The sequence below is a fragment of the Struthio camelus genome, chromosome 3 (assembly GCF_040807025.1).
Source record: "Struthio camelus isolate bStrCam1 chromosome 3, bStrCam1.hap1, whole genome shotgun sequence".
NCBI lineage: Eukaryota > Metazoa > Chordata > Aves > Struthioniformes > Struthionidae > Struthio > Struthio camelus.
In genome coordinates, this window is record NC_090944.1 from 38082547 (window position 1) to 38110486 (window position 27940).

Below are 27940 nucleotides of genomic sequence, written 5' to 3' on the forward strand. Positions count from 1 at the left end.
TCTTTCATGGCAACTATTACTAAACTGCAAGAGAGGGTAGCAACACTAGTATGTACGAGTACTCAAGATAAACACTGTGATTGTTGAAAGATGCAACCCTTCAAAATGCTTCCTCGAAAGCAAAAGATATTCATCTGATATACTGTAAATATGCATGAAATACTGAGAACGTTTATGAAATGTAGTAATTTCAGCTTACATGCATTTATTGAAACCTCATAATACTGACTCAATTCTAAAATTGAGTAGAATAATGTCTGAGTGTAAAACCAGGATTTACCTCTCATTAAAAAAAACTAGAAGAATGTTCTGTGGTTTGATTTTAAACTTAACCCTGCATGACAAAAAATATGTGCTTTAGGTATATAAAGTTTTATAGCTTTATCACATTTTGTGATTACTACTGATTCAAGATTCTAGAAGAATTTCAAATATTTGAATCAAGACCCCAAAGTTGTTATTGTGTCATCTTCAAATGATAGTCATTCTTATTTTCTCAAAACAACTGAATTTAAATTTTGTTTTAGCTTAAAAGCAAAAGATTATACTAAATAAACAGGAAGGTCATCAACATAGCTGGTATTGTTAGAAGAAAAATCACTGAAAATTGGGCTCTGTTTAATACAGAAAAAACACTTCTTTAAAATATAAATGACACGAATTATCTAGGTTATAAATTAAAAATCATTCAGAATATTAAAAACAAGCAACAGTTCTATTAAATTATAAACTCAAGATCATTACTTAACATTTATATGTTGTACCTTATTTCTCTTTTCTTCTTCTGTCTTGTAATTTCTCCTAAAAACATAATCCTCACTAATTTTGTCAACAGGAGTAAACAGGTACTTATATTAATAGCACAGGATAACTTTTACTCTCTCTGGTGCATTTTTTCCCAGGTTTTCTAGCCTCGCCCAATGAGGCAATGAGGACACAAGAGTTTAAAATAGTATTTGAAACAAACTTCAGAAAATTTTGACAGTCACCAAACACTAATAATAATTGCCCATGTACCTTATAAAAGAGCAAAACACAGTAAAAGAACAAGGTTATAACAGCACAGCGACAAAATAAAAAAGGAAAACAATGTTCGTCAGTAATGCTGGTTTTCACATGGCAAATTATTCAATCTCTTTCAGATACTTTGAGATATTCCAGTACTTTCCACTATGTACAAACATATATTCAAAGAAATCTCCTATGATCCATCATTCTTTGGCTATTTAAGGCTTCTGACCAAATATGTACAATCTTATCGATTATATGCTTTTAGTATGGCAAAACTCCCTTAGAAGTAAGCTTCCACATTGTTTTTAATTAGTCTAGTACGCTTAGTAAGTATATCAATTCACAGTTACTATCTAAGTCCCTATTTAATTGCTACATTTATAGAAATTTAATAGTACTAACATTTTTTTTTAAATATATGTAATAATAAGGTACAAATATCTTGGCTAACTACACTCATCTGTGCAACATACAAATTTTGATTTGTGGCCAAAAGTGAAGCTCAAGGATAATACTTTTGTTAAAAAATAGCAGCCAGTTTCGAGGTGATGATAATCATTGCTGGTTGCATGGAACAATTTGATAGCTTACTTAAGTGGTATCACATCCAATTGAGTTCACATACTGCGTGTAATAAAACTGCTGCAAATTCTTAACAAATTACTGGGTATTAACTGCAGCAGTTATATGGCAATATTCTTACTAACCTGCAATGAAAAGTTCTTCCGGGTCCATCAACACATATACCTCCATTGTAGCAGAGAACTGAGTTCAGTGCAGGTTCACTGCAAACATCAATATCAACTTCACAAAATTCACCAGTGTATCCACTCAGGCAAGCACAAACAAATGCATTATCCAAATCTTGACAAGAACCTCCATTAATGCAAGGAACAGATTCACATTCCTGAGAAGATAAATTATAATACATTGACTATGCAGCTTTAAAGCACATTATTCAGTCATTCATACCTACAGCAACACAAGTAAGAAATCAAGGAGTTAGTCTGCAGATTAGAGAAACAGTGGTGGGCTTTCTTATTGCTTGATAAGAAAAGCCTCAAATTCGGGTCAACTTTTGTTTTTATCAAGATCATTTGATTGTTAGTCATACTCAGCCTTAAAAGTATGCTTGTTCCTACTTATTAATCCCCGACAAGTGCAAGTGTATTTTTTATGTAAGTAGTCTTACAGATATAAATATGTTTTCTACTCAGGATTCCTTTATTAAAATTTTAAAGCACATTCTTGAGCCATCACTTACATAATTCCACCTGTTTACCTAAGCTTTTATAATAGGGGCTACTACTCAGTGAAAAAGCTGCATTTGTAAGACAATTCTGGACTGAATAAATAAATAACTTACAGTAACTAATACATTCTCCTTTATCAAATAGTGCCTAATATATGATAACTTTCTGCTTATCAATTATTACATATCATTGCAAATAGAAACACGCAGACATTTTTATGCATGCACATAATAACAATTCACTCTAATAAAGCTAACGTGAAAGTAATCAAATTCATACCATGCAAACTAGCAGCAAATTAGTGTTTTGTTAATGTTACAGAATTTAATTAGTACAAAAATGAGGGTTTACTTCTGAGCATAGAAACCTAGTTTTTGCCTGTATCTTAAAGATTTTTTTTTTTTGCTACCACCCAAATAGTCTAGCAAAAATCAGTATTTTAAAAGTGAATTTATTCTCACACTTCCTTAACTTTAAAAGGGTTAATTCCTTAAGGATATCCAAGGGCACTTAGTAGATTTCCTGCAAGTACTGCAGTTGCTTTGACAGAATGCAAATTCAGATATCCACAGGGAATTATAAGAAAACAACATGTTTTCCTATCAGCTCTCCAGCTGGGTGTATGTAGGATGATTTATTAGAGAGCATTACATAAACTAATTGAATTACACATCCCATAGGAAGATGAGGATAGTTTTACAGACTGCCAAAAATCCTCTGTCTAGGGTCTAGAAGTCTTTTGCTATATTAATTAAACTTGCCGTGAAATATAAGACTTTCTTTTGTTTTGTTTTGTTTTAAAGACTCTCAATCCACAATTCAAACTTTCTGCCTTTTTTCTATTCCAGTAATTTCTCTCATCCAGTCTTCTTAATTTGCATTCACTTGTTTCCTTCTCTACTACTTCTATTCTTATAGCCTTTCTCATTAGCAGAATAAAATTAAAATCTCTCAAATCAATGGACAAAATCTCTACTAAAGTAATAAAAGAGCATAACAAATAATTGTGAATTATCAAAATCGTCAGAGTAGCAAGGGGTAAGTTCAAAGCTCAAACAAATGTTCAGACCTTTGCCTCAATATGCGATTACAATCATACCATGTTTCAAACAATGCAAAAACCTTCTTATTTTCTTACACATCTATGTGCATGCATACTGCTCCAGTAAAGTCTTACGAGACTGCGCTCAGTAACTGAAATTAGTTTTTAGAGCAACATAAAAAAGGATAGTTTTGTAGGAAAGAAATCACAGCAATTTCTGAACAGTGTATCTGGCTCACTGCAGTTAAAAAGTTCATTAAACAACAAGAAAAACGACATTCTGTTACCAGAGAAGTGACATGCAGCTCTGTTCTTAACTCAGGCAAGAGAATTGTTTCAGTGAAAAGACAGGCAACTGTGTTAAAAAACCCACAAATACAGTTATCCCAAACTAGACGAGCTGCCACAATTCCACAAAGTGCTGGAACTCACAGTCTAAAAGAAAAAGGACAAACCATTAGATGGCAAACTGCAGCAGCAACATAGCTGTGACCACCCCTGCCTAATTTAGATCCTACCAGGGACTGACTTTCCAGCTCAGCATTAGGGAATAGCTGGCTCTACAGCTAATTCCCAACCAGTTTGATTCTCTCACTCCATAAAGACAAGCACACCTAACTATCAATGCCATTTCAGTTTTGTCTTCCTTTTTATAGTGGGAGATTGAATCATAACTGTGACCTCTAACTATACAGTTCCTAAATCAAAGCAATGCTTGCAGGGATTCACACTCCTAGAAATATCCCCTCTCTTCTCAAGTACAGTAGGGAAAAAGAGTTTCTTGGTCATCCCAAGTGCCCAGTTCCCCACCTAATAAGATATCCTTTCACCTTTTCCTGTCTGAAATAGTAAAGTCAGATCCTGTCTTCACTAGATGAAACATACAATTAACTCTGAATAACTAAAAAACCTGAATATTACCAAACAATATATACAAAGACAGGTCATTTTAGTTTTTTCAAGATACAAATTGGTGAATGTATACATGGCACAATGACTCACTTAATTTTATGTCACTTTGTACTTTCTTTTTTTAAACGTTTGTTATATCTCAAATGCTATTGTGATCTCGAATTGAAAAATACATCATTTTTAAACTGCAAAGACAAAGCCTTGGTTTTACCAGTAATCTTTCCAAAGTTTTGCAACTAACTTATTCAAATAAAACAACTGAATGTCACCACCAGCAGTGCAATCAGTGGGTGCAGCACAGGCTTGTTCTCTTAGTAATTTACAATATTTGCTTTGCATGTACATGGTTTGCATACTGTAAATGCTTACAGTATCAACTCAGGCTACTGGATTCAATGTTTTTCACTTACAAATAAATAGAGGTGACTGCAGTTTTTGCCATTAGAATCAAATATCTGTCAATAGCAAAAAACAACCCTATTTGCAATACCTCACTGATCATGAGGCCAGACTCTCTTTTTTCCTTTTTTCCTTTCCTTTCTCCTGGAGCCCATTTTTGCCAGAAAGGAGATATGCAGTGTTCTTAGCCAAAAGAAGGTTCCATTATAGTCACTAGACACCATACTATTTCTCTGGCATCTTTATAACCACCGAAAATCTGTAGATTATGTTACGGTCAGTTCTTTAACTGCACTCCAGGTCTGAAGCCTGAAAGAAATTTGATTATCAATTCCAGCTGAAATCAAAGGGGGATAAACATCTTTAGGAACTGTACTTTAATCAGCGGTTTCAGATTATGAATGTTTCAAGGGCAGTTCTGGCTTAAGATGTTCTTAATTCCTTCCTCCCTGCTTTTTCCTGACTCCAAACCATGGTGCACTGTCTCCTAAGTTATGTCAGAATAACGGCTTAAAATAATTGTTAAAAAAGAAAGAAAAACAAAGAAACACATACTTTGTGCTTTCTTAAAGACAGTTTTATAATATGCTCTACAATTAGTTATGCAGGCTTAACTGGGAAACTAGCGTGGAGGGAAGAACTAGCTGAAGATGGGGACATGGGAGATACGTAAATCAGCAGTGACCCCGAGAAAGGACAGACTGAAATCATCAAAGTCTGACTGAAAGGTTTGAAATCTAGTTAAAGATATGGAAAAAGTAAAAACAGGGTATCATGAAAAAGAATCTGAAGAAGAATATATAGCTATTTTTAGCACAATCCTTTTAATAAGGCATTTTACAAAGTGGTTTGTTTTCAAAATATATTTTTTTTAACTTGAACTTGTGGCAGCAGGAGCAATTCTATGGAGAAATTTGTCCTTTGTTAGTGTGACATCACATCTGTTTTAAATAAATAGTCTTGTGAAGTAATAACGAGAAGAACATAATCAAGATGCATTGCCTTAGGTTCCAAATGCCACGCTAGACACCAATGCATTCAGCAAAGTAGGCAGAAATTTCCCTTTGTCAGATATAGTCTTTGCAAGGTTACTGGATGCATTGGCAGCATCTCATAGGTGGGATTTGGTAATTCTGACACAGACAGCAGATAAGATGCACATGAAAAGTTTCAACAGAAAGCGAAGAAGTAAGCATGAATGTACCAGGATCAAGAGCAGTTCTGTTCTGGAACAGAACTGTCAATGCATCTATCTCCATTGTCATGTACTCCAAGGTACAAGCTATGCACATAGACCAAGTGCCTCACTACATTACATTTGTTCCTGTTAAGATTTTGTGCAAATTCAGCATTTTGCTGGCAGTGAATGTTGAAAAACACAAAACTCACAAAACCCCAAAACTAAGACAAAAATCAAACTCCTCCCAAAGTCAAAAAACAACTTTTAATTCCTTGTGGTGGTTCACAGCAAAGACACTCCATTTAGAAAGCAGAAAGAGTGCCAAGATCTCAATATACCACATAGCAGCCATAACACTGAAAGACTGGAGAGCAGCAAAAGTGATGATAGCATCTTCCTCTTCCATTTTGTTTGATTCCTCAGGACTTTCTAGAAACAGTGACTCCTTTTTTGCTATTATTATCTCAGTTTTCATCTTTGATTGAAAATTTGATTTTCCTTCCTGTGAAATTGTATCTGAATTTTTTAAATAATTAAAATTCTTAAAATGATTAAAATTATTTTAACATTTCAAGATCTATTTATACAAAAGATTCAAAGTAAAAAAAAACTGATTATAGATGTATTTTTTTATTTAAATGAAGTTTTGCTTTTTATCAAAAAGAGGGAATTTTAAAGAGGATTAACTGAGAACATAAATACCATATGCAGTTCCACTAGCCTGCTGTAAATATATAAAAACTGTTCACTAATCTATATTTTGACATACTTGTATGTGGTGCATTTTATTATATGGTCTAATTAGTATCTGTTTCTGCAAATACTTACAATATAAAGCCCCAAACAGTTTGCCGTTTGATTTCTTTGTAGATAACTGTGAAGGGATTAACTGTAAGGAAGGAATTGAAGCAGAAAAAGGTAGTGGCCTTACACATCAATTCAAGGAGTAGAAGAAAGCATCCTGATATTTGAGAGAAAAGTGGATTCGAGGTGGAAATCACTGACTTGCAGAAGGTAGAACTAAACAGAGCTTTAAAACTTGGAGTTGAAAAGAGATACGAAAGGAATTCAACTAATAGAGATTCTGCAACAGAAAAGAAAGACTTTCAGGAGTCAGGGATTGAGGCCAAAATGAATGTCAGGTCAGAAATAGAGGTTTTTATGATGAACAGGAGTCATAGGGTTAAGGATATGGGTTAGAATTTAAAAAAAGAGGCAGAAAAGAAATTAATGCTGTAAATACATGCTTTTTAAACTGATTAATTCATGCATTAAAACAAGGTTTCATACATTAAAAATATGATGTGCTGTTTTTAATGTACCCTGAATCTAGATTTCTAAAATATCTAAATATATAGTATTACTTCATAAGAAATGTACAATTTAATGTGTTAATATGATTTTATAGGTTATGTAAAACAGCTATGGTTCAGTGCATTAGTGAGGAACATAATATATATGCATTTCAGTTCCTTTGAAAGATACTGTACCATGGTTTAATTTGTTTAATTTATCACAAGTGCAATCATCTGATGTAATGATGACTGCTATTAAGAGACCAAAAGACCCAGGTTTCCTTTGGTGAGATTAAAAAAACCACTTAGTTTAAACTGTGTGGTTTGCTAAGTTATGAACTTTTCAATTCACACAGGAGTTTAAAGTGCACTCTTCATTTCAGATAAATCTCCACAGTATTGCTGCCTTGTACAAATTTGAGATTTACATTAAGAATATACCGAGATGTTTTTAAAGATGAATGCTCCAGATGTCTATTCTACTGCGTATCAAACTTATAAATGAACTGTATTTTCCTTTGCTTCATTTTGTTCCATTTTTCTAGTTAGTAAAATTATTATTGTAATTAATATTTTTCATGTAAAATTTTCCATTAATATTTCCACATATCCATTTTGCATGATTCTTAACATCCCAAAATGTTGTTTCTTTTACTGGACCAAATACACAAGAAATATTTTGTGAAATGGATTGCAAGAATTTATTTTCACTTTTCAAAATGTTGTGGTTTTTCAAAGTCATTCAGAAGATAGTATTTTGCTTTGGAATTTTGGATTATGGACACAAGAAGAGAAAGATGCAAGTATTTTTTAGACAAGAATACAGAACATAATGATCTATTTGGCCGAGTATTGCGTCTCTCACAGCAGCAGAAGGAAAGCCTACTTAGGAAGACCATGTGAACCTGGACAATTGCTACAGTCTATTTCCCAGGCATACCCCCAGCATCCAGAATTGTAGCAGAGATGCTAAACAGCACTTTCCTGACTGGTCCATATATTATTCATTTATGAACCTGTTGTCCATGACTTTGTCCAATCATGTTGAACCTGCTGCGCGATTGACTGCCTGCCTCACTAGCCTTCTGCTGCAATGAGTTCCAGATGTTCTCTGCCTGCTGTGAAAGAAAGTACTTTTATCTCTTTCAAACCTTTCTCCTACTAGTTTCATCAAATGCCCCTAGCTCTTTTATTGCAGGATTTGATGAAGAATTTTGCTATTTTAGCTTGTCTACCACTTCCTTGATTTTCTAAACCTTAATTATATCCCCCTCCACCTTCTCCTCTCCAAACTGAATAGTTTCAGTCTTTTAAATCTCTCTTCATAAGGCAACTATATGACCCCTTGATCCCTTCGCTGTACCTTCTCTACCTGCCACATCCTTCTTGACGGTCCAGAACTGTGCACAGTACCCAAGATATGAACTCATTCAAGTTGTATATAGCAAGGAAATGATGCCCTCTGTCTACTCCCAGTACCCTTTCTGATGATGCCCAGTGTTTTTTCGCTGTTTTGGACCATGACTGCTCATTGTGCCAATGGTTTCAGAGAACTTAAAATGATCGCTCCAGAATTTCTTTCCTGATTTGTAATTGGCAGTTCTGAATTCAGCCGTAGGCATATTTTAGACTGTTTTTCCCTAGATGCATTATTTTACACTGAAGTTTATCTATCACCTTCTCACCTCCTTGCTCCATTTTGTGAGATCCTTCTGGCATTCCTCACCTTGGCACATCATTTGACTATTTGAAAGAGGTTAATATATTTCTCAAACTTGAGGATTTCATTGTTCACGTCCTCCTTTACCGTCCTGACAAAGAACAAAGCCATTCCCACCACTGATCCTGGGGGACCAGATTGATGGCCCTTCTCTTTCCTAATATGTGTCTATTAAGATCTACCCTTCACTTCACACCCTTTAACCAGCTTTCAGTCCAGAAGTGAATCTCTCCTCTAATGCCATGGCAACTTAGTTTCTTTCAAAGCATTTTTGTTCAGCCTTATTAAAAGCTTTTTGAAAATCCAAATATATTACACCCACATGATTCCCTTTATCCACGTTTACTGACAAACTCAAAGAACTCCAGCAAGATAGTGAAGCAGGATTTACCTTTGCAGAAGCCATGCTGACTCTTTCTCAACAGAATGTGTTTATGCATATGCTGCCTGATCTCAGACTTCACCATCTACAGAGACATGGTGGGATAGCTCACATGACTGCAATGCAGTCATGGATGGCTATGTGCTCTTTAAGAAGGACAGGCCAGGAAGGTGAGGTGGTGGAGTTGCCCTTTATGTGAGGGAGCAACTACAATGTATGGAGCTCTGCCTCGGGGTGCATGAAGAGCAAGTTGAGAGCTTATGGGTAAGGATTAAAGGGCAGGCTAACATGGGTGACATGGTTGTGGAGGTTTACAACAGGCCACCTGTCCAGGAAGAGGAAGTCGATGAGGCCTTCTACAGACAGCTGGAAGTAGCCTTACAATCATAGGCCCTGGTTCTCATGGGGGACTTCAACCACCCTGACATCTGTTGGGAAGAGAGCACAGCTAGTTCCGGCAGAGCACTGATGGTAACTTCTTGACCCAGGTGGTGGAGAAGCCAACGAGGAGAGGTGTGCTGCTAGATCTTGCACTAACAAACAAAGAAGGTCGGGTTGGAGATGTGAAGGTTGGGGGCAGCCTGGGCTGCAGTGACCATGAGATGGTGGAGTTCAGGATCCTACGAGGAGGGAGCAGGGCAATGAGTAGGATTGCAACGCTGGACTTCAGGAGAGCTGACCTGGGCCTCTTCAGGGACCTACTTAGGGGAATCTCATGGGGTAGGGCCCTGGAAGGAAGAGGGGTCCAAGAAAGCTGGTTGATATTCAAGCATCACCTCCTCCAGGCTCAAGAGCAGTGCATCCCTCTGAGGAAGAAGCCCAGCAAAGCGGGCAGAAGACCTGCCTGGATGAGCAAGGAGCTCCTGGCAAAGCTCAAAAAAAAAAAAAGAAGAAAGTATACAGAGTGTGGAAAAGGGGACAGGCCACTTGGGAGGAAAACAGGGACGTTGTCAGAGTGTGCAGGGATGCGACAAGGAAGGCTAAGGCCCAGTTGGAATTAAATCTGACAAGGGATGTCAAGGACAACAAGAAGGCCTTCTTCAAATACATCAATAGCAAAAGGAAGACTAGGGAAAACTTGGGCCCGCTGCTAAATGGGGTGGGTGCCCTGGTAAGGAAGGATGCAGAGAAGGCAGAGTTGCTGAATGCCTTCTTTGCTTCAGTCTTTTCTGCTAAAGGCCAGTCCTCAGGAATTCCAGACCCTGGAGACAAGAGAGGAAGGCTGGAGAAAGGAAGACTCTTCCTTGGTTGAGGAGGATCAGGTTAGAGAGCATTTATCCAAACTCGACATCCACAAATCCCATGTGCCCTGATGGGATGCACTCATGAGTGCTGAGGGAGCTGGCAGATGTTATTGCTAGGCCACTCTCTGTCATCTTTGAAAGGTCCTGGAGATCAGGAGAGGTGCGTGAGGACTGGAAGAAAGCCAGTGTCACCCCAGTCTTCCAAAAGGGCAAGAAGGAGGAGCCAGGAAACCACAGGCCTGTCAGCCTCACCTCCAGCCCTGGAAAGGGGATGGAACAGCTTGTCCTGGAGGTCCTAACTCAGCAGGTGGAGGACAAGAAAGTGATCAGCAGTAGTCAGCATGGATCCACCAAAGGGAAATCATGCTTGACCAATGTGATAGCCTTCTCTGATGGAATGAGTGGCTGGGTAGATGAGGGGAGAGCAGTGGATGTTGTCTCCCTGAACTTCAGCAAGGCTTTTGACAATGTCTCCCATAACCAGGGCCAGCTCAGGAAGTGTGGGTGGGATGAGTGGACAGTGAAGTGGATTGAGAACTGGCTGGATGGCAGGGCTCAGAGGGTTGTGTGGTCAGTGGTGCAGGGTCTAGTTGGAGGCCTGTAGCAAGCAGCATCCCCCAGGGGTCAGTCCTGGGCCCAGTCTTGTTCAATGTATCCATCGATGACCCGGATGAAGGCACAGAGTGCACCCTCAGCAAGTTTGCTGATGATGCTAAGCTGGGGGGAGTGGCTGACACACCAGAAGGCTGTGCTGCCATTAAAGAGGGACCTGGACAGGCTGGAGAGATGGGCAAAGAGGAACCTCCTGAAGTTCAACAAAGGCTAGTACAGGGTCCTGCACCAAAGGAACAATAACTCCAGGCACCAGGACAGGCTGGGGGTTGACCTGCTGGAAAGCAGCTCTGCCGAGAAGGACCTGGGAGTCCTGGTGGACAACAAGTTAAGCATGAGGCAACAATGTGCGCTCTTGTGGCCAAGAAGGCCAATGGGATGCTGGGGTGCATTAGGCAGAGTGTTGCCAGCAGGTGGAGGGAGGTGATCCTCCCCCTCTCCTCAGCCCTGGTGAGGCCACCTCTGGAGTACTGTGTCCAATTGTGGGCTCCCCAGTCCAAGAGAGACATGCCACTACTGGAGAGAGTCCAGCGGAGGGCTCCAAAGACGATGAGGGGCCTGGAGCATCTCTCATATGAGGAAAGGCTGAGAGAGGTGGGGCTGTTGAGCCTGGAGAAGAGAAGACTGAGAGGGGATCTCATTGATATGTGTAAATATCTGAAGGGAGGGTGTCAAGAGGATGGGGCCAGACTCTTCTCCGTGCTGCCTAGGGACAGGACAAGAGGCAATGGGCGGAAACTGAACCACAGGCCACAGAACCATCTGAACATGAGGAAAAACTTCTTTCCTGTGAGGGTGAGTGAGCACTGGCACAGGCTGCCCGGAGAGGTGGTGGAGTCTCCTTCCCTGGAGATATTTAAAACCCATCTGGATGCGATCCTGTGCAATGTGTTCTAGATGACCCTGCCATTCTGTGATTCTGTGTATCTGTGTTCTTACCAGAGACAGAAGTCAGTCTCACTGAGTCAGACATCTTGTAGTTCCCAGGGTCCCCTCGAGAGACCTTTTTGGAGATGGGAATTAGAGTGGCAGTCTACTGGGTCTCTATTTGTAATAACGGGTTATACATCTTGACCAGAACCAACAATTTCAATTTTACTTTTGACTTCCTTCAGAACTATTGGGCTAATACCATCTGGTCATGGGGACTCATAAACATCCAGCTTATGTATTCAGCCTAATACTTCCTGTGTATTTACTTCAGATTGAGCTCGCTGCTCCAAACCTGTCAGGTGTGGGATTCTCCCCAGCATCTTCAGCAGTAAGGACTGAAAGCTACATGGATGTCCTGGACTTCAGTTTCCTGCCTAGTCTGAGTTTAACCTCAAGAACGTGCCTTCTACACTTTCCTGTACTATCGGTCTCAACACAGGCCACAATTGTCAGTTCCTTTCCAGTACACTCACATAGTCTGTCTAGATCACATTGCGAGATCCACTACTTTCGCAGATGGAAAGCAAATTACTTTGCATCCAAGGCTTCTTGGATGTCAGAAGCCTAGTTTCCTATGTACCTAATAATTGAATAGTCCTACATTTTACAGTCTCTTGGGCTGCAGGAGATCCTTGGTGCAAGAGAATACTGTGATAACAGTTGATAGATGTTTCTTATATAAGAGATCACAAACCTGCTGATCAGCAAAACGTCCTCCTCCCTAAGGTTTTTGTACTCTGTAGTAGCAGAGGGCTTGCCACCGTGGAGATTCTTGTAGGTCTCATCCATTTACCTATTTCTTTATTACTCTCTACTACTCTAATCTCTGTTCTCTATTTCTTTATCACTTCCCCATTTACTAGAACACTCCAGTTCAGCCATTCTCACTTTAAGAGGAGAAAAACTCCTCGGTGTCAAGAGCTCCTTGCACTGTTACATACATTAAACCTGCCCCATGGGTGGGTAGTTATGCATGTTGTACTTTGTGCAATACAGTGGGTAGCTCCCTCCCTCCCTGCTCTTGGATTAATCTAGCTGCATCTTGAACTTAAAACTACGTTGGTTTTTGGAAATGTATATTAGTTTAGCTTCTCCTTTGAAGAAACTACTTACCCTGCTCAGCTCTTTTTAAACTAGTTAGTGATAGGTAGGAAATATTCAAGATTGTAAAGAAGTCCCACACATGCACACACAACATGATCATGCTTATCCGAGGCTCTTTGTTCCCTCACCAGTGCACACTTCCAAAGCAACAGTTCATGCATGCTATACATGCATATGCTATATATACAGAGAAATCTGGGGACGGGAGCCAACTCACTCTGGCTTATCTATTACAGTTGGTTAAAACCCAGTCATCACAGTGAATGGAGTCTAGAGAGCAACTCAGCAGATGTCTATTTGAGAATCAGGTAAATAGTTCTCTATATTTCATTGAATATTCATCACATTTTCATTGACCTATAATGGGTGCATAGACAACTAGTTTTCACAGGTCACCTCAAGTTAGGCAAGCTAAATCCTACAGTTTTTTCAAATTCCAAATCTCAGAAAATGAATTACATAGCTGCTGAGTTGCTTGTCTTTTGGGCATCACAATATTGTGCTGTTACTCCACTTGTCCATCAGCTGTTCTAACTGAACAATCTCTTCTACTCCCAGATTGTCTGATTGCAGCCTTCTAACAAGCTAAATATCCTATAGTATAAAGACTCAAAATGGTTTTTGTTACCTTTTTTGACAGAATGAGATGACCTCAACTAAGCATGGAAGAAGAACCACTACTACTGACTTGTCACCAGCCATAACAAAAGAAAAAGCCCAAATAAATGGGAAATAACATTTATTACTAATATTCTACTGACCGTACTAGCAATCTGTGTTTACGCATATCACAAAGGATCAATTTTCCTTTCACCCTCCAAATTCAAAAATAGCAGATTGTCAAAAGAAACCACGTTTATTATAACTAATTCATATAGTGTGTATGACTCTTCTTTTACTCTTTCTTGCATAAATATGAAATTTGTATTTGAAAACCCATGAAAACTAGAGTAGAGAGGCAAGTCCCTACATCCACAGTCCATATTAGATCTGCAGAAGTTACAGTTCTAAAAACAATCACAGAGCATCAGCCTAGCATTATTATCCAGATGTGAACACCCCTACACATTCATGAAGCATTGCTGATTTCTGCAAGAGCTGCATAGGCATGATATGTATGTCGAGTGGGATGAATGCAGTATCGCAGCCTTTAAAAATATGACGCCTGCAGCATAGTCTAATCTGGGAAGCACATTGCATGCAAATAGAACGAATTTTAAAAAATGAAGCCATCCTTCTGATAGACTTATCTATCAAATGTATATGTATATTGTTTCTTTCTATGAATTTCTAATCTATGCATTTTCAAACACATTGGTATGAAACGTGGTTATCTTTTGAATATGATTTCATGCAGTTTTCTACAGGTTATTTAATTTTTCATTCTCTCATAATGGAGGAAAGTGTAAGTCACTGATGTTGCCAGATAAAATATTACCAAGCGGTATTCTACATTAGCATTGGCAACAGCTGATAATCATATAGATCTGCAATATTATATCATGATGCACACTCCGTTGATTTGAATTACTTATTTTCTGACTTCTTCTTTCTCTAAAGGGAAGTTGGAGGATAATGTTCCAACTAGATTTACTCCTTGTGTGAAACTGCCATGCATTTTCAACAGAAAAGTTATAGATCATGCTTCCTTTATGTAACATGAGGCATTTTTAGTTATCTAGTACTTTTAGCTGTATATCAAAATCCAGGAATGCCCTCTACATGCAGAAGTTAAAAAGAAAGTCACATAACATTTTGGTACTTGTTCCTGACAACTGAGAAGCACAATACTAGAAGTCAAATAACCCAAAAGGAGGCAGATTTCAAGCCACGCCTTCTCATGAGACCAAACTCATTTAAAAGGACCAAATCTCAAGATCTGAAAGGTCTCTCTTGAAATATGTTTGGCACAAAACTTGAAATAGTCTAAAAAGCCTAAACCAATTCCATGCTCTCCCGCAAACGTAGCCAATTTTCTAAGAGGAGTTCATTGCTGTGCCAGGTACAGTTATCTTCTAGAAGCTGGTTTGCTGACCATGGGAATCTTTATGACATAGACTCAAATATCCAACATCCCTTCCTATCCATGGCCATTCCCCATGGTAATGCAAAAATGTTCTTGAACTTAAGAGGAGGGAGTGGGCAGTGTATTTTTTATGCCATAGTTTTATCCCACAGAATTCCACAGTTACCTGGAACTTGAAACTTTAAACATGAGTCATGCCTATTTTCAGAGCAGAATACTGCATCCTGAGGTATAGTATTCAAATATGCAGTTAAGCTATAGCAAATGAAGCTTGCAGTGTAAACGAGGTAGTTATATCATCCATGCTAAACTGAAGGATAAATGATTTTTCAGGGGACGTTGGCTTAGTTTTCTGTGTATTTTCAGATTTTTCACTCACAGTTCACCTTTAAAGATCTTCAGATATTTCCTTAATACTCTTTCTAATGCAGTTTCATGCTACTAAATAATCATGAGCTTTTCACAATGGATTTCAAACAACTGAATTCCTGTCATGCATTTTCAACAAACCGAAGCATCCAGTAGTTACTTAGACAAAAAATGAGTTTGAAGTGGCACATTACTCTTTCCCCTATAATTAAAATAAAACTTGAAGACATACATCAATATTTATCTCACATCTTGAGCTGGTCCAACCTGATTCACAGGAGCATTGATATCCATCAATGAGATCGATACATCTGAAATACAAAATAGCAATATTCAGATGATGCTGTGTACTTCTGCATTTAGCATTACTTGTATCATTCAGTGCATTTCAAAATAGTGGTCTGATGTAATCTACTGAAATCCACAGAATTTTTTAATTAGCATTTAGAATGGTTTTGAGATGTGTATATTATAGATACTGAGCAGTTTTATAAGGATACTGATTCTCGCATTAAAAGACACCTTCCTATTTCAACCTGTTGGTCTGTAGTAGCTAAAGACTTGCTTTTAAGTATATTAAAGTCTAATTAATCCACATTTACTGAAAACTGCTTTATGCTAATGAACACTAAAATGAATGAAAGAGGAACTGAGATAATAACACTATATTACATCAGCTTAAACAGGCAACATCTGTCAACTTTGTGCATATACTCTTGCTTTATGGAAGAACATAACTAAAACTATATTAATCAACCTTCCTATGTCATTAAATCTTAAATGTTACTAGTTAGTACACTATCTTGCAGATAATAATAGTTAAATAAAAATAGCCACCTTCCATGAAGACAAGGGTCTGGCAAGCATTCATTAACATTTATCTCGCACTTTGTTCCAACAAAACCTCTCCTACAGTGACACTTGTAGGAATTGATATCATCAATGCAACTTCCATTGTTGAGGCAAGGAGTAGATGTACATTCATCTATATTTACTTCACATCTATCACCTGTGTGAAAAACAGAGCAGTTACAAGTAAACTTTCAAGCTACCTGAAGGTTTATCCATTCCTAATATAAATTTCAGATAATCTGATTTTATTTACCTACATTGTTCATATAATTCATTATACTCATCAATAAGAATATCCTATTGGAATTCTCTATATATGCAAACACCAAAAAATTGGTTTATTGCAATGTATCACACTAAGAACATCTGTAAATGTAACAAGTGAAGAAGGGACTTGGCTTTGAGGGTCAACTTGGAAGCAGAACAGCTCAAAAGAGAAAATGAAAGTTCAAGAGGATTTTTTGGTGTAGTTATTACAAAGATGAATAGCCTAGGTTTCCTATGAGAGGCATATAGAATTAAAATGATACATGTCTTGGTGGTGAACTAACTGGAATACTTACTTTCTCAAAATGAAATTAAAATGTAGGAGCTTTAAGTAAATGATGCAAGATAGAAAATACTTTGAATTCTTTATGAAGACATCAATTATGAGAGTTATAGTGGTGTACGTTTCTGCTTGTAATTTTCCTGCAAATTAATGCCACACATTTTGGATCTAAACATCTCCAAGTACTTTACAAAATACTAATTGACAACAAACACTTATATAGGGATAACATAAGATCATTATCCTGATTTTGCAGGTGTGTGGGACAAGGAAGGTATGGAGGAGAAAAAAAGAATGCATAAGACACAAGGTCTTCCTATGGAGCAAAGAGCCCAGCAACCAGAAGTTACAACTATTCCTCTGGCTCTGCATTTCACAGTAAATGTGAAAGGCATTTCTTGTCTCTATGTAATGAGGTATTTGCTTAAATACCTCATTCTCAACTGAAAAGAACCACATTTACTGTATATGCAGATATGAATGGGAAACATAAAGTTCCTATAGCCTTTTCTCATTGCTATGCACCCAAGTACTAGCACCTTTTGAGGAAAGGAATTCATAGTAAGGAAGAAATTCCTAAACCTTCTTCTAGTTCATGTATATAGTTCATGTGGCAAAGATCAAAACCAAGAGCTTGCAGTAAATCTATTAACAGAGCTAGTATTAATGCAAGATCATGGTGAATGTTTTTATATAAAGAAGTACAGTGTAATATTAACATTAATATGAATGTTGTGTCTTTACCAATATTGTAAAGGTTTGAAGAAACTGCTTTTTTCACAGTGTTGTTTTAGTTTCCTAATTGAGGCATAGAGAAAAAAACAACAGCTTGGACTCTAATTTGACATCTGTGGCCACAGACCCAGCAGCCCTAGAGTGCTGGTGCTGGGCTGCAATGGAAAGCGTTGAGGAAACTGAACTAACAGGTACCCCCAGGAAAGTGAGCTCTCTGAGAGGGGCTGCCGTATGAATCTATGTTTGACCAAATCTTGGTGCAGTGGTATTTGTGATATGCTAAGTCACATATTGGTGCAAGTTAAAAAGCAGGTCTGAAACCTGTTCTTCCCCCTCCCATGCATGCATTCAGCAAACAACAGCTCTGAACATTCCTGTTCCTTGGATGCTCCCACTCATTTACAGTGTCACATTCTCTGGAACAGCGGTGTCTTATTTGATCTCCCTATGTATAAGAACTTAAACCACTCAGAAATAGGTCTTTTGTGAGCATGTTGCCAAAATCTAAATTCAAGAACAGAGCAGCCAAGTTCATCTGTTCTGTTATAGAATATGTAATATAAAAGAGGTATTTTTCCTTCTAAGTCAGTGCTAGGAAAGAAAATATAGGCTTCAACATATGGTCTTCTTGATCTACTCTTATCAAGTAATGCTTCAAAAGCATTGTCAGAGTGGCAGTATTAGAGAGTCATATATCTTGAGTTTACCTTACTTGCAACTCTGAAGTTTGTTTTTTGGTAAATGAGATATTCTGATCCTTGTTAATAAATTGGCTGCATTGTCACTCAGTCATGTTTGCATTCCTGATCTTTTGAAAGCTGCTTATCTGAACTGGTATTAGCTTCCTATGCAAACAAGTAAGTTTGCTCTTATAAGAAGTCTTAATGAGGTTTAAATTTACTAAAAAGTAGTGAGAGAACATACAAATGAAGTGGGTAGCATTTATGTATGTGGATTGTTGGTGGGAGTTTTACTATGTACACTCACTAAAATATAGGATTTATTTTTTAACACTCATTTTTCCAGTTAATCATAATTTTACTTAGGAGGTTCAGGTCTGTGTTTTACAAGTCAAAGGTTCTAAGTTCAAGTGTAGTAATTTGCTTTTGCTAATAACATATTTAAAAGCAATAATCATTATAAAAATAGTTTTAGTGTTCTTATGGATTTTTAAGGTAGACATTTATGATCCAAAAAAAGCTAATCCTATTATACTTTGGGTCAGTGCCTGTCATTTTTATTGTAGCTTATCAGTGTAAATAATTTGCTTCATAAATAATCTATTGGTAATTCATTTCTGCTGCTACCTTTCATTGCTTCTGTTGTCTATCCTCTTCTTAGATCTAATACATTCACTGGAGGAAATAAAGCTGACATGAAATTATGTTACGGCTTAAAAAAATATCTTTGGCTAATAAGATATTTAAAGATTACTTCAGCAATATACTTGTAGCACATTTCAGAATCACTGAATGAAATTTGATTTTCTGTAATCAACCAATTAGAAGCTTGCCTGAAATTGCCTTAGTGGTTGCAGCCTTTCATTTGAGGTGGTTGACACATACTGATATGTTGAAGCTGGAAGATAGATTAAGGGTTAAAGTAATGACTGACAACTAGTCCATATTCACATATGCTTCCACTGCTGCACAATTTATTCAGAAAGGAAAACTCATAGTTCCTTTAGATGATTAACAACTTGTAATTAAATAAACAGATTCTGCTATACATTCCTGATCGGCCCTTATTTATGCTTCACTGATCTACTACTACAGTGATATTGAATTAATTTTTGCCTGAATAGCTCAATGAATGCAATGGAAATGCAGTGAAAGCCCACTACTTGATTGTGGGGAAGAAGACTGAGCGCATAAATTTAATGTGTCACCAAGTGATTACAAAAATCATGTTTTGAAAAACAAGAAGTATTGGGAAAAACATATTTTATATCTTCTCTTTCATTCTTAGAAAAAAGCTTACAGTTATAACCTTACACAAAGTTTAAGAAAAAACAGAAATCATTCCAGCATCTCTTTTCTTAAACAATATTTACATACTGCAGAAATATCAAATTGTGGAAGAATATTCAACATGTATATTATATATTTTCCTCTTCTGTAACTTGTTTGGAGATTTAACCTAGATATGACTTAATGGATTTAATACTGACAATAAAATATAATATATCCATAAAATGCTATAGAATTTGAATCAAATCTGCTACAGCTCTTGAGTAAAAAGTAGTTGAGATAAGAGATGACTTCCAATGAATGGCATAAAACGCTATTTTGTTGAGTAGGAAAAAATAAAAATAATCTTAGTAAAATTCTGATTAAAGTACCAAATTAAAAGGATTTATATCTACTAGTCTACATTAATGCAAATAAATGGTTCTCTCCTGTGTGGTCTCTTGTCTTATGTAAAGGCCTGCACACCTCCTCCTGGACAATCAAGTAAAAGATTCATAACAAATTAATGAAAAAAAATGCCCTCAGAATAATAATATAAATTGAAGAAAAATGGTATTTTAGTATTCTAGACTTGGTATGTTTGTACAAGATGTAAAAAACCTGTAAAATTATTTTTCTATATATATGTAATCTTGTTGAACTGACAGTTGGTAGAAGGTATCTGCCTATTCCTAAGCTTCTTTGTGGCAACAAAGCAAGGATAGTAGAATTCAGTTAATAATGTGTTAGGGACATCAGAGGGTAATACATCCTGTCAAATTTTAACCATTTAAAAATTAAACAGTAGTTTAAGTTAGGTGTCTAACTCCCTCTATAATGGGTGAAGAGAGAAGCAGCTTCAAAGGGTAACCTGCATAATCTATCTCAGACACCGTACTCTGAATGCCCTGGTGTTGGTAATGACTGCAGAGGAAAACTGAATGAGTAATTTAGAGTAGCTGCTTAGTTATCAGACAGCTAAGATTAGGGGAAATTAAACCTGCTCTTACTATCAGTTGTAAACATAATTATCAATGTAATTCAGCCTACTCCACATTTTCTAAGTCCACAGTTTCCTTTTTGTGGTGTACATGACAGTTTTTAGAGTAGCAATAAAAGTCCTTAAATAATGCTTCCTTAAATAACGTTTCTCTCGTCAGCTTCAGTTCTCCCACTGTTTAGAGTCTGGCAGGAGCTTCACAGTAGCCTTCTTTCATTTCTGCCCAAATACCATATACGATATGATATACTGTAGATCACCTTGAAAGGTGATCTTTGCTTAGGAGAATGCTAGGTCATAACAGGTCTTTACTCCCCAGGTGGATTTGAAAAGTTTCTGCCCAGGAATCAGAATTCACAAAGTGTCCCAAGGGTCCCTGAAGTAATGTTCAAGCAAGGAATAACATGGGGCATGGCCTGACCAAGTTACAAATACTTTCAACTGTGTTTCTTTTCATTTCTTTGGAATTCAACCATGTGACTACCTTTTTGTCTTAGTGACTGTTTCCACACTAGAGAGTTATAACGAGAATAAGTTTCCAAAACAATCTGGAGAGATAAAAAAAATTCATTTCAAAATCATTACTTACAGAAAAGGATGTAAATATTCTGAAGTGTTAAATAAGCTGAACTATACCAAAATTAAAACACAAATAAGGGATTTTATTGTGGTAAAATAATAACTTGGCAATAGCTATTGCCCTATTCATTTTGCTCTTGAGTTATGTTGCTGTCTGGCACTTACAACCCAGGGGAAAAATCCAGCTTACTCATAAGTAGCAAAAAATAGTCAGACAAAAATTGATGATTAAATGCTAGTAATGAAAATCTGGCTGCTAGCCAAAAATGCCAAAATTGTACTCTCTGATTAATTTCAGTACTGTAGGAAAAGGATTGAGAAGCTAGAGCAGTGCAGCTCTGTGCTTAGGTTTCTGTAGAAAATCAGTAACATGAAATGTAAAGTAAGATTGCATTCTACCAAGAAAGACTGAATCTCTTGGAAAGAATAGAAATGTCTTGTAATAGTATCTCCATATTCTGCCTTTATTTGGAAAGCTTCATCAATATTAACAGGCAAAATGGACTTTCATAGTCCTGCTAGCGCTAAATATTTCAGAAGTCTGTAGGGAGTATACATCTATATTGTCATTTCTATCCTGAAAGGATTTTGGGAGATTTGATGTGAATAAAGCCTAAAATCATTACAATAATGATTGATACAATAGACTGAAAGATGAAAATCAACAGAAGTAATACAGGAAAAATAAATAAATTAGAGAGAACTAAAAATTTCATTTTGAATTGTTAATTCAACAAAATAGCTTGCTAAATATTAGGTGCTAGTTTAAATGTTCTTGCTAACATGGACTAATTTAAAATATTTTTATAGAGTTTTTACAGAAAAAATCAGTTTCACATTCTAAAATCACTCTTCAAATCCAGTGCACATATTCTAATACCCTCTGAACAAATTGGGCCAAATATGCTGGCATTAATCCCTGGCTTCACTGGATGAATCCCTTCCAGCGTGAATAAACATTTCTATTTAAATTATTTCCAAGAGAAAAATGTACTCAATTTGTAATTTGTCACATTGCAGACACAAAAAAGGTTGGTAAATATTTATGACTGTAACCAATACAGTCTGTCATCCTCTGCCAGTGTGACTGTCATTTAACTTGAAACCTGCCTTCTTTTGTACTCTTCTAAATGTTGACATGAAAATATAAAACCTTTTAAATAAAAACTGCCTTTCTCTAGTATAAACATCATAATACCCCTGAATATTTCTTCTGAGAGATAAGACTGTAATACCATAGAGCTAGCACTTGCCTTAAAAAACCATCGTCCCTAAGCTCTGTTTCGCGGTTCTGACTGTGCCAGGTATGCTCAGGTGCACTGGGCTGCAGCCACCTGTTAGAGCTCTGCTTTACAGATTGCATTTATCATGCTATAAAATAATGCCTCCACTCACCAAAAAAGGAAGAAAATTAGCCCCAAAAATATCAAAGTTGATTGATTACTGGCATTTATGGTGACCTGGAGGTAAGGAAATGGCAAAGATGTCAGAGTGCAGATGTTAAAAGTCAGAACATGGGGTAATAATGGTAATAAGATGAAAAGGAGATAGCTATCCTACCCCTTCACATCATCCATTCACAGGAAGAATCAGTCATCCTCCTATATAAAATATTATTAAATAAAACTCAGCAGTCTCTCTCCGATGCCTTCTTATCCTCGATCTACTTTATTAACTGGAAGTGCCTTACCCCTTCTTCTTCCTTGGAACTCGTTTGCACAATTCCTCAGCTCTGTCCTAATCTAGAGATGGTCACACCTCTTTCCATCAAGATTTTCAGCTTTTCTTTTCACATACTGTAAGTCCACATAAGAACTTATCCTTGTCTTTGAGGATTTTTCTCATCAACTCCATATCCAAACTACAGTCTGTCTCTCCTCTGATCACCAGGCACTAATTCTTAGTCCTCCCTTGAAAAATGATTTCATTTTTGCATTCCTTGCCTCAGAAAACACATCCCCTCAACAGCCAACTGTAGTCTATGCAACATATATAATGATTTTGTATTCCACTCAAAACCATTCAGCTATTCAGCTTCATTAAGATGCTTTTTTTGTTTCTTTACATTGCAGGCATGTAAGTTGCAAAGTTTCACTTCTTAAGTTTAGCTTTTTTCCTTTTATTTTGTTTGGCAAATCTCTTTCTTACACTTTGACACTAGCCAGATAGTAAATAACCATCTTATATTTTGATTTTTTTAAGAAAAAAATTTCTGTGATAATCTCTAGATCCTCCCTCTTGGTAAATATCCTTGACATTTTCATGACATTTTATTCTCAGATGTTTTTGTGACTATATGTGTCACATTGCTGATTTTTGAAACCACAGTATATATTGTTTTGTTTTCTTCATAGAAATACTACATAGATAGATAGATAAATAGATAGTAAATACCAAATTTAAAGTTATATGATAGCGCTGAAGACTGAGGAGGATGCTAATTTATAGACCTCTTCAGTTCTTTTGATGAGACTATGTAAAGGTTTGGTGCTACGTGTTTCAAGAGATTAAAAATTTAGGATATTAATTTATGATAAATGGATACATTTTAGTATGAGAAACAGAGAAGGAGGAAGAACCACAGGATTTTGTGCAAGAATAAAGGCAAAGACTTACTACTAGAAAAACAAATACTTGATAAGAAACAATTTCTTGCTGAGGGTATAGCTGGAGAGTGAAAAGAATAGTAAATTAGCACAGTATACTAATTTTAGTATAGTTCTGAAAAAATATGTGGGTACTTCTATGGTGACTGCAAATCTTATACGCAGATGAGAAGAGCAAGAACTGACAGTAAAGGAAAAATGTTCTCTTTTCAGAATTGCTCAGAAACACCTAGCTCTGCTCTTGTTGAACTCAATTTTAACATCAACTGTTATGATAAGACCTTTGACAAACACTTGTAAACATTCCCTTATATGCAATAATACATAGATATTGACTAAAAGACAAATTAATAGAGTTATAATATGGACAGAAATGAAGGACACAAATGCATATCCTATAATGAAGCTAATAATATAAAAAATAAAAGACTGAATACCGTAAGTCTAAGTAAAATATATTGCTCAAATGAAAAATGAGCAGAAATATAGCAGAAACTATATCACAATGAATATCTGAGTTACAGAAAAAAATTAACTCATTTGTTAAATAATTTCAGCATGGCAGTATTAATCTCTCAAGGAAGTAGAAAATTAGGAGCAACAGCATTTTGTAATATGCATATATATCACAGAACATGTGAATAATAATAGTAATGCTTATGAAAAATCTCAACATTTGTGGATGAAGTTCAGGTCACAATACTTTATTTACATGAAGTTAAAGGAGTTTAATCAGTGTATTTTTAATTGAGAATTTTTTTTAAATCAACAATAGTCCAAAAGTTGTCTTAATTAGTGATATAAATCCAAAAAAGATATATAACTGCAAAAAATTATAATTCATTAACAGAAGCTGTGTAAAGATATTAGAATAGCTACGCTAGTAGTGAAATCCAGCTTTAAAATCTTAATTTCACTAGAGATAGAAAATACGGATATACATACATTCTTAGCCATAATCAAGAATGATCAATGATCATTCTTAGCTGACTTTTTTCATAAAGGAAAACAATAAGAAAATAATGAACGGTTGAGATAAGTGCTAATATTATTTTTACAATGCTTACAATGATTCTGTGTTGTACCAAGCAAAAAATATAGTAATTAAGCCATTTGGGAGCATATGCAATATAAGAATATACTGATATATGGAAGAATAACGTAATAGCATTTCACAGTTAAAGCAAAAACAAGCTGGGAGGAGTATTAGGTGAAAAATTCAGGTATTCTATCAATTACAGGAAGATGTTGAGATACTTTTTGAAAAAAAAAAAATGATTTCACATCAAAGAATCTGTAATAATTTCTACCAGGTATAAATTTATTTCTACTGCTTTAGAAATAATTTTATACATAAATACATTTTTCTGATAAATGTTGAGTCTTCTTGGAAGACATTTTTCAGCAGAATCTGGCTTTCTTCTCCAATAATTCACTTTCATACCTGTAGTGATGCTAACCTGGAGACTACTGTAGGTGCAGGAGTTAGTGACCAACACACCAGTGAACCAGAGCAGTGGCAGGTCAGTGCTGTTCTGCACTGCTTTACACTCCGCTGTGCTGCATATACAGCTTGGCTTTCAGGCCTGTGCTGCACTGCACATATCTCTGGGCAACAGGATAGACTTAGCTGCCTAATTGCAACAGAGAAGCCTGTAGGCAGCTCCCACTTGGCATCAGTGACTACATCACCTGCATGTCCTTGTCTTTATCTTCAAGTGAAGCATCAAGTTTTCATATGAACATCCCTTTGTTTAACAGCAGAAATGCTGAATAGGATTGTTTTCTTGTCAGAAAATCCTGTAAGAGCTCTATAGACCAAATGCCACTGAACCTGACCACAGATGGGATCTGCACTGCATGCCGTCCCATGCTGTGACCTCACTGGAGGTCTGCTCAGTGCTGCACGGCTCAAGTTCCCAATATCTGAAGGGCCATAATATTATCTATTCTCTTTCTGTCTTGTGTTTGCTCCAATAAATGGTATTTTAAGCAATATCGTACAGAGTCTGAGTGCCTTTACTGCTGGGATCATAACGAACACTAGCCCCGGTGCCTTGCACTGGGGCACAACATGATATACCCTAAACACCATATTATAAAACGACTGTTACAAGTCTAAAACTATGTTGCCTCTTAAAATTAGTAACTGACTGCAAAGAACTAATATTCATTTTGTCACAGTCATATTATTTTTGTGGATATCATAATGTCTTCTTAACATTGTTTTAGTATCGCCTCATTCGGCCTGTTATGAGTAAATTAGCTGTAACAAAAGTTTTCTAAGTATGCTGTGTGAAGAACTAGGGTTGACAAGGTTGCTGAGCCTGTTTTTGTTGATTTCATGTGAAGAAAGATTTATTATAACTTAATGACCAATAGTAGAGATTTAATTTCCCACTTCTACTGTATTTTACATCAGTAATAGGTTTTTTTCAAGGAATTATTTCACTTTCCCTATATTATGTCAAGTTACATTGCTACTGAGCAGACTGTAGAAAATGTGAATGGTTGGGATCTGTTTTGAAGTAAATATATTTATTTTGGTTTAGATAAGGTTTGATTTCAACTTTGGATGGGACAGTGAAGAGAACTTTACAAGATAAGATTTGGCCATAGGAAACAAAGTAATTGAGATACAAAGAGATTAATTTGTTTAGTTGAAAACTTTTAAAAAGTATTTGTTTTCATTACATATTAATTTTTGGCCTTAGATAACATATATGACCTTTGAGGAACATATTTGCCCTTTTAATTTAAAAGTGAATACAAGAACTATACTGATTAAATACAGAACATAACCAGTAGTATGCACTGTTGGATATTTAGATATTCCAACTCAAGATTGGGGCATGATGAAACCATTAGAAGAAGCAATCTACCTAAGGAAATTACTTCCTTGCTTATCATTATACATGGTCATATCTTAGTGATCTGAACCCATTCTAGTAAAAATAGTACAAATTCTTACATTCATAATCTTGTTACAGGCAAAATGGAACATACTACATAGAGAGAGCTAAAAATTTAAAGTTAGTCCTATTAATGTTTTAACAGCCTAAAATTAAAAATTATCTAGTATTGAAAAGCCTCAATATAATTAAAATATTTATACCAAAAACACCCTAAAGACCTTCCTGTCCCCTAGGGTTATGCTTGCCCTTCAAATGTCCCTCTGCGTCCTAAGGGTGACACTACAGACTTTCCCAAGAAAACTGGGAGGAGACAGTGAAACAATCTGTCAGCATCTTGAGGTCCTTATCAGGAGGACTGTGATGTGCATCAGGTGGCGGGTGGGTGTTCTTCTTCCTCTTTCTTTGGAGGAACTTAATGTTGATACTTCTTCCCCTAGTCTTGGGGCGTACTTGGATTTCTCTTTATACATCTCCCTCACGCTAACCGGCCTCCCCTTCAGGAGGCTGCCAGCTGCCCCTGGCCCCGCGCACACAAAGGGCTATTGTTTGCGATGCAGGGACTGCCGGGGCTGTCACCCCCTCCCCAGAAAGGCCCAGCCCGGAGCTGGGGCTGGGGCTGGAGCAGGGCAGGCAGCAGGCCCTGGGCCCCGGCGCAGGCACTCAGCCCAGCGCAGCCCAGCTCAGGCCACGGCCAGCCCTGAGCCCCTGCACAGCCAGGGCCCAGGGCCCAGCCTGCGGCCTCTCACTGGGAAGGGTAAAGGTCATATTTAAAATGACTGACAAAATCAAGCTAGATATAAACACATCACAGTTTAGAATTATGATTCAGCTCACAGATGAAGGAACTTGCAGAAGGGGTTGGGGAAGAAAAATCTGAAGATAGCTAGTATAAGTAACATCTATCAATGTGTATCTGCATGTTGGAAATATGATAAAAATGTCATAGATGTCAATATTGCTATAGGTGGTCACATTGTAGCTCTGAAAGCTGCAAATATCTGTTCAATACTTAATGCCATTTTAACTTTTATTCTAAGAATAGAGGTTTAAGTATAAGTATAAACAAGTATTTCATTAAGAGAATCTTTTAAAACTAAAAAATAGTTGAAAAGAACTTGTAAATGAAAGGCTGAAATTTCTAAGAAAAAAAAAACTAAGAAATTTCTTCTTTAAACCTATACAATTCAACATGGAGAACTTTATATAATATATATATGAATTACAGAGGAATATCCACGTTTTATTCAGTATAGGCTCTGTTTATTAGCCATT

The 27940-nt window shown here is 36.7% G+C and overlaps 1 protein-coding gene across 1 annotated transcript in view; it reads right to left on the minus strand.

The window, feature by feature from the left end:
• The window catches only part of EYS (eyes shut homolog), a 1042686-nt gene that overhangs the window by 513683 nt on the left and 501063 nt on the right, over positions 1-27940 (minus strand). Inside the window, exons 28-30 of the mRNA XM_068937477.1 lie at positions 16320-16491; positions 15715-15793; positions 1719-1918 (exon numbers count right to left, since the gene is read on the minus strand). Of these exons, the coding sequence (XP_068793578.1) occupies positions 1719-1918; positions 15715-15793; positions 16320-16491 (451 nt within the window). The remainder of the gene's footprint in view (positions 1-1718; positions 1919-15714; positions 15794-16319; positions 16492-27940) is intronic.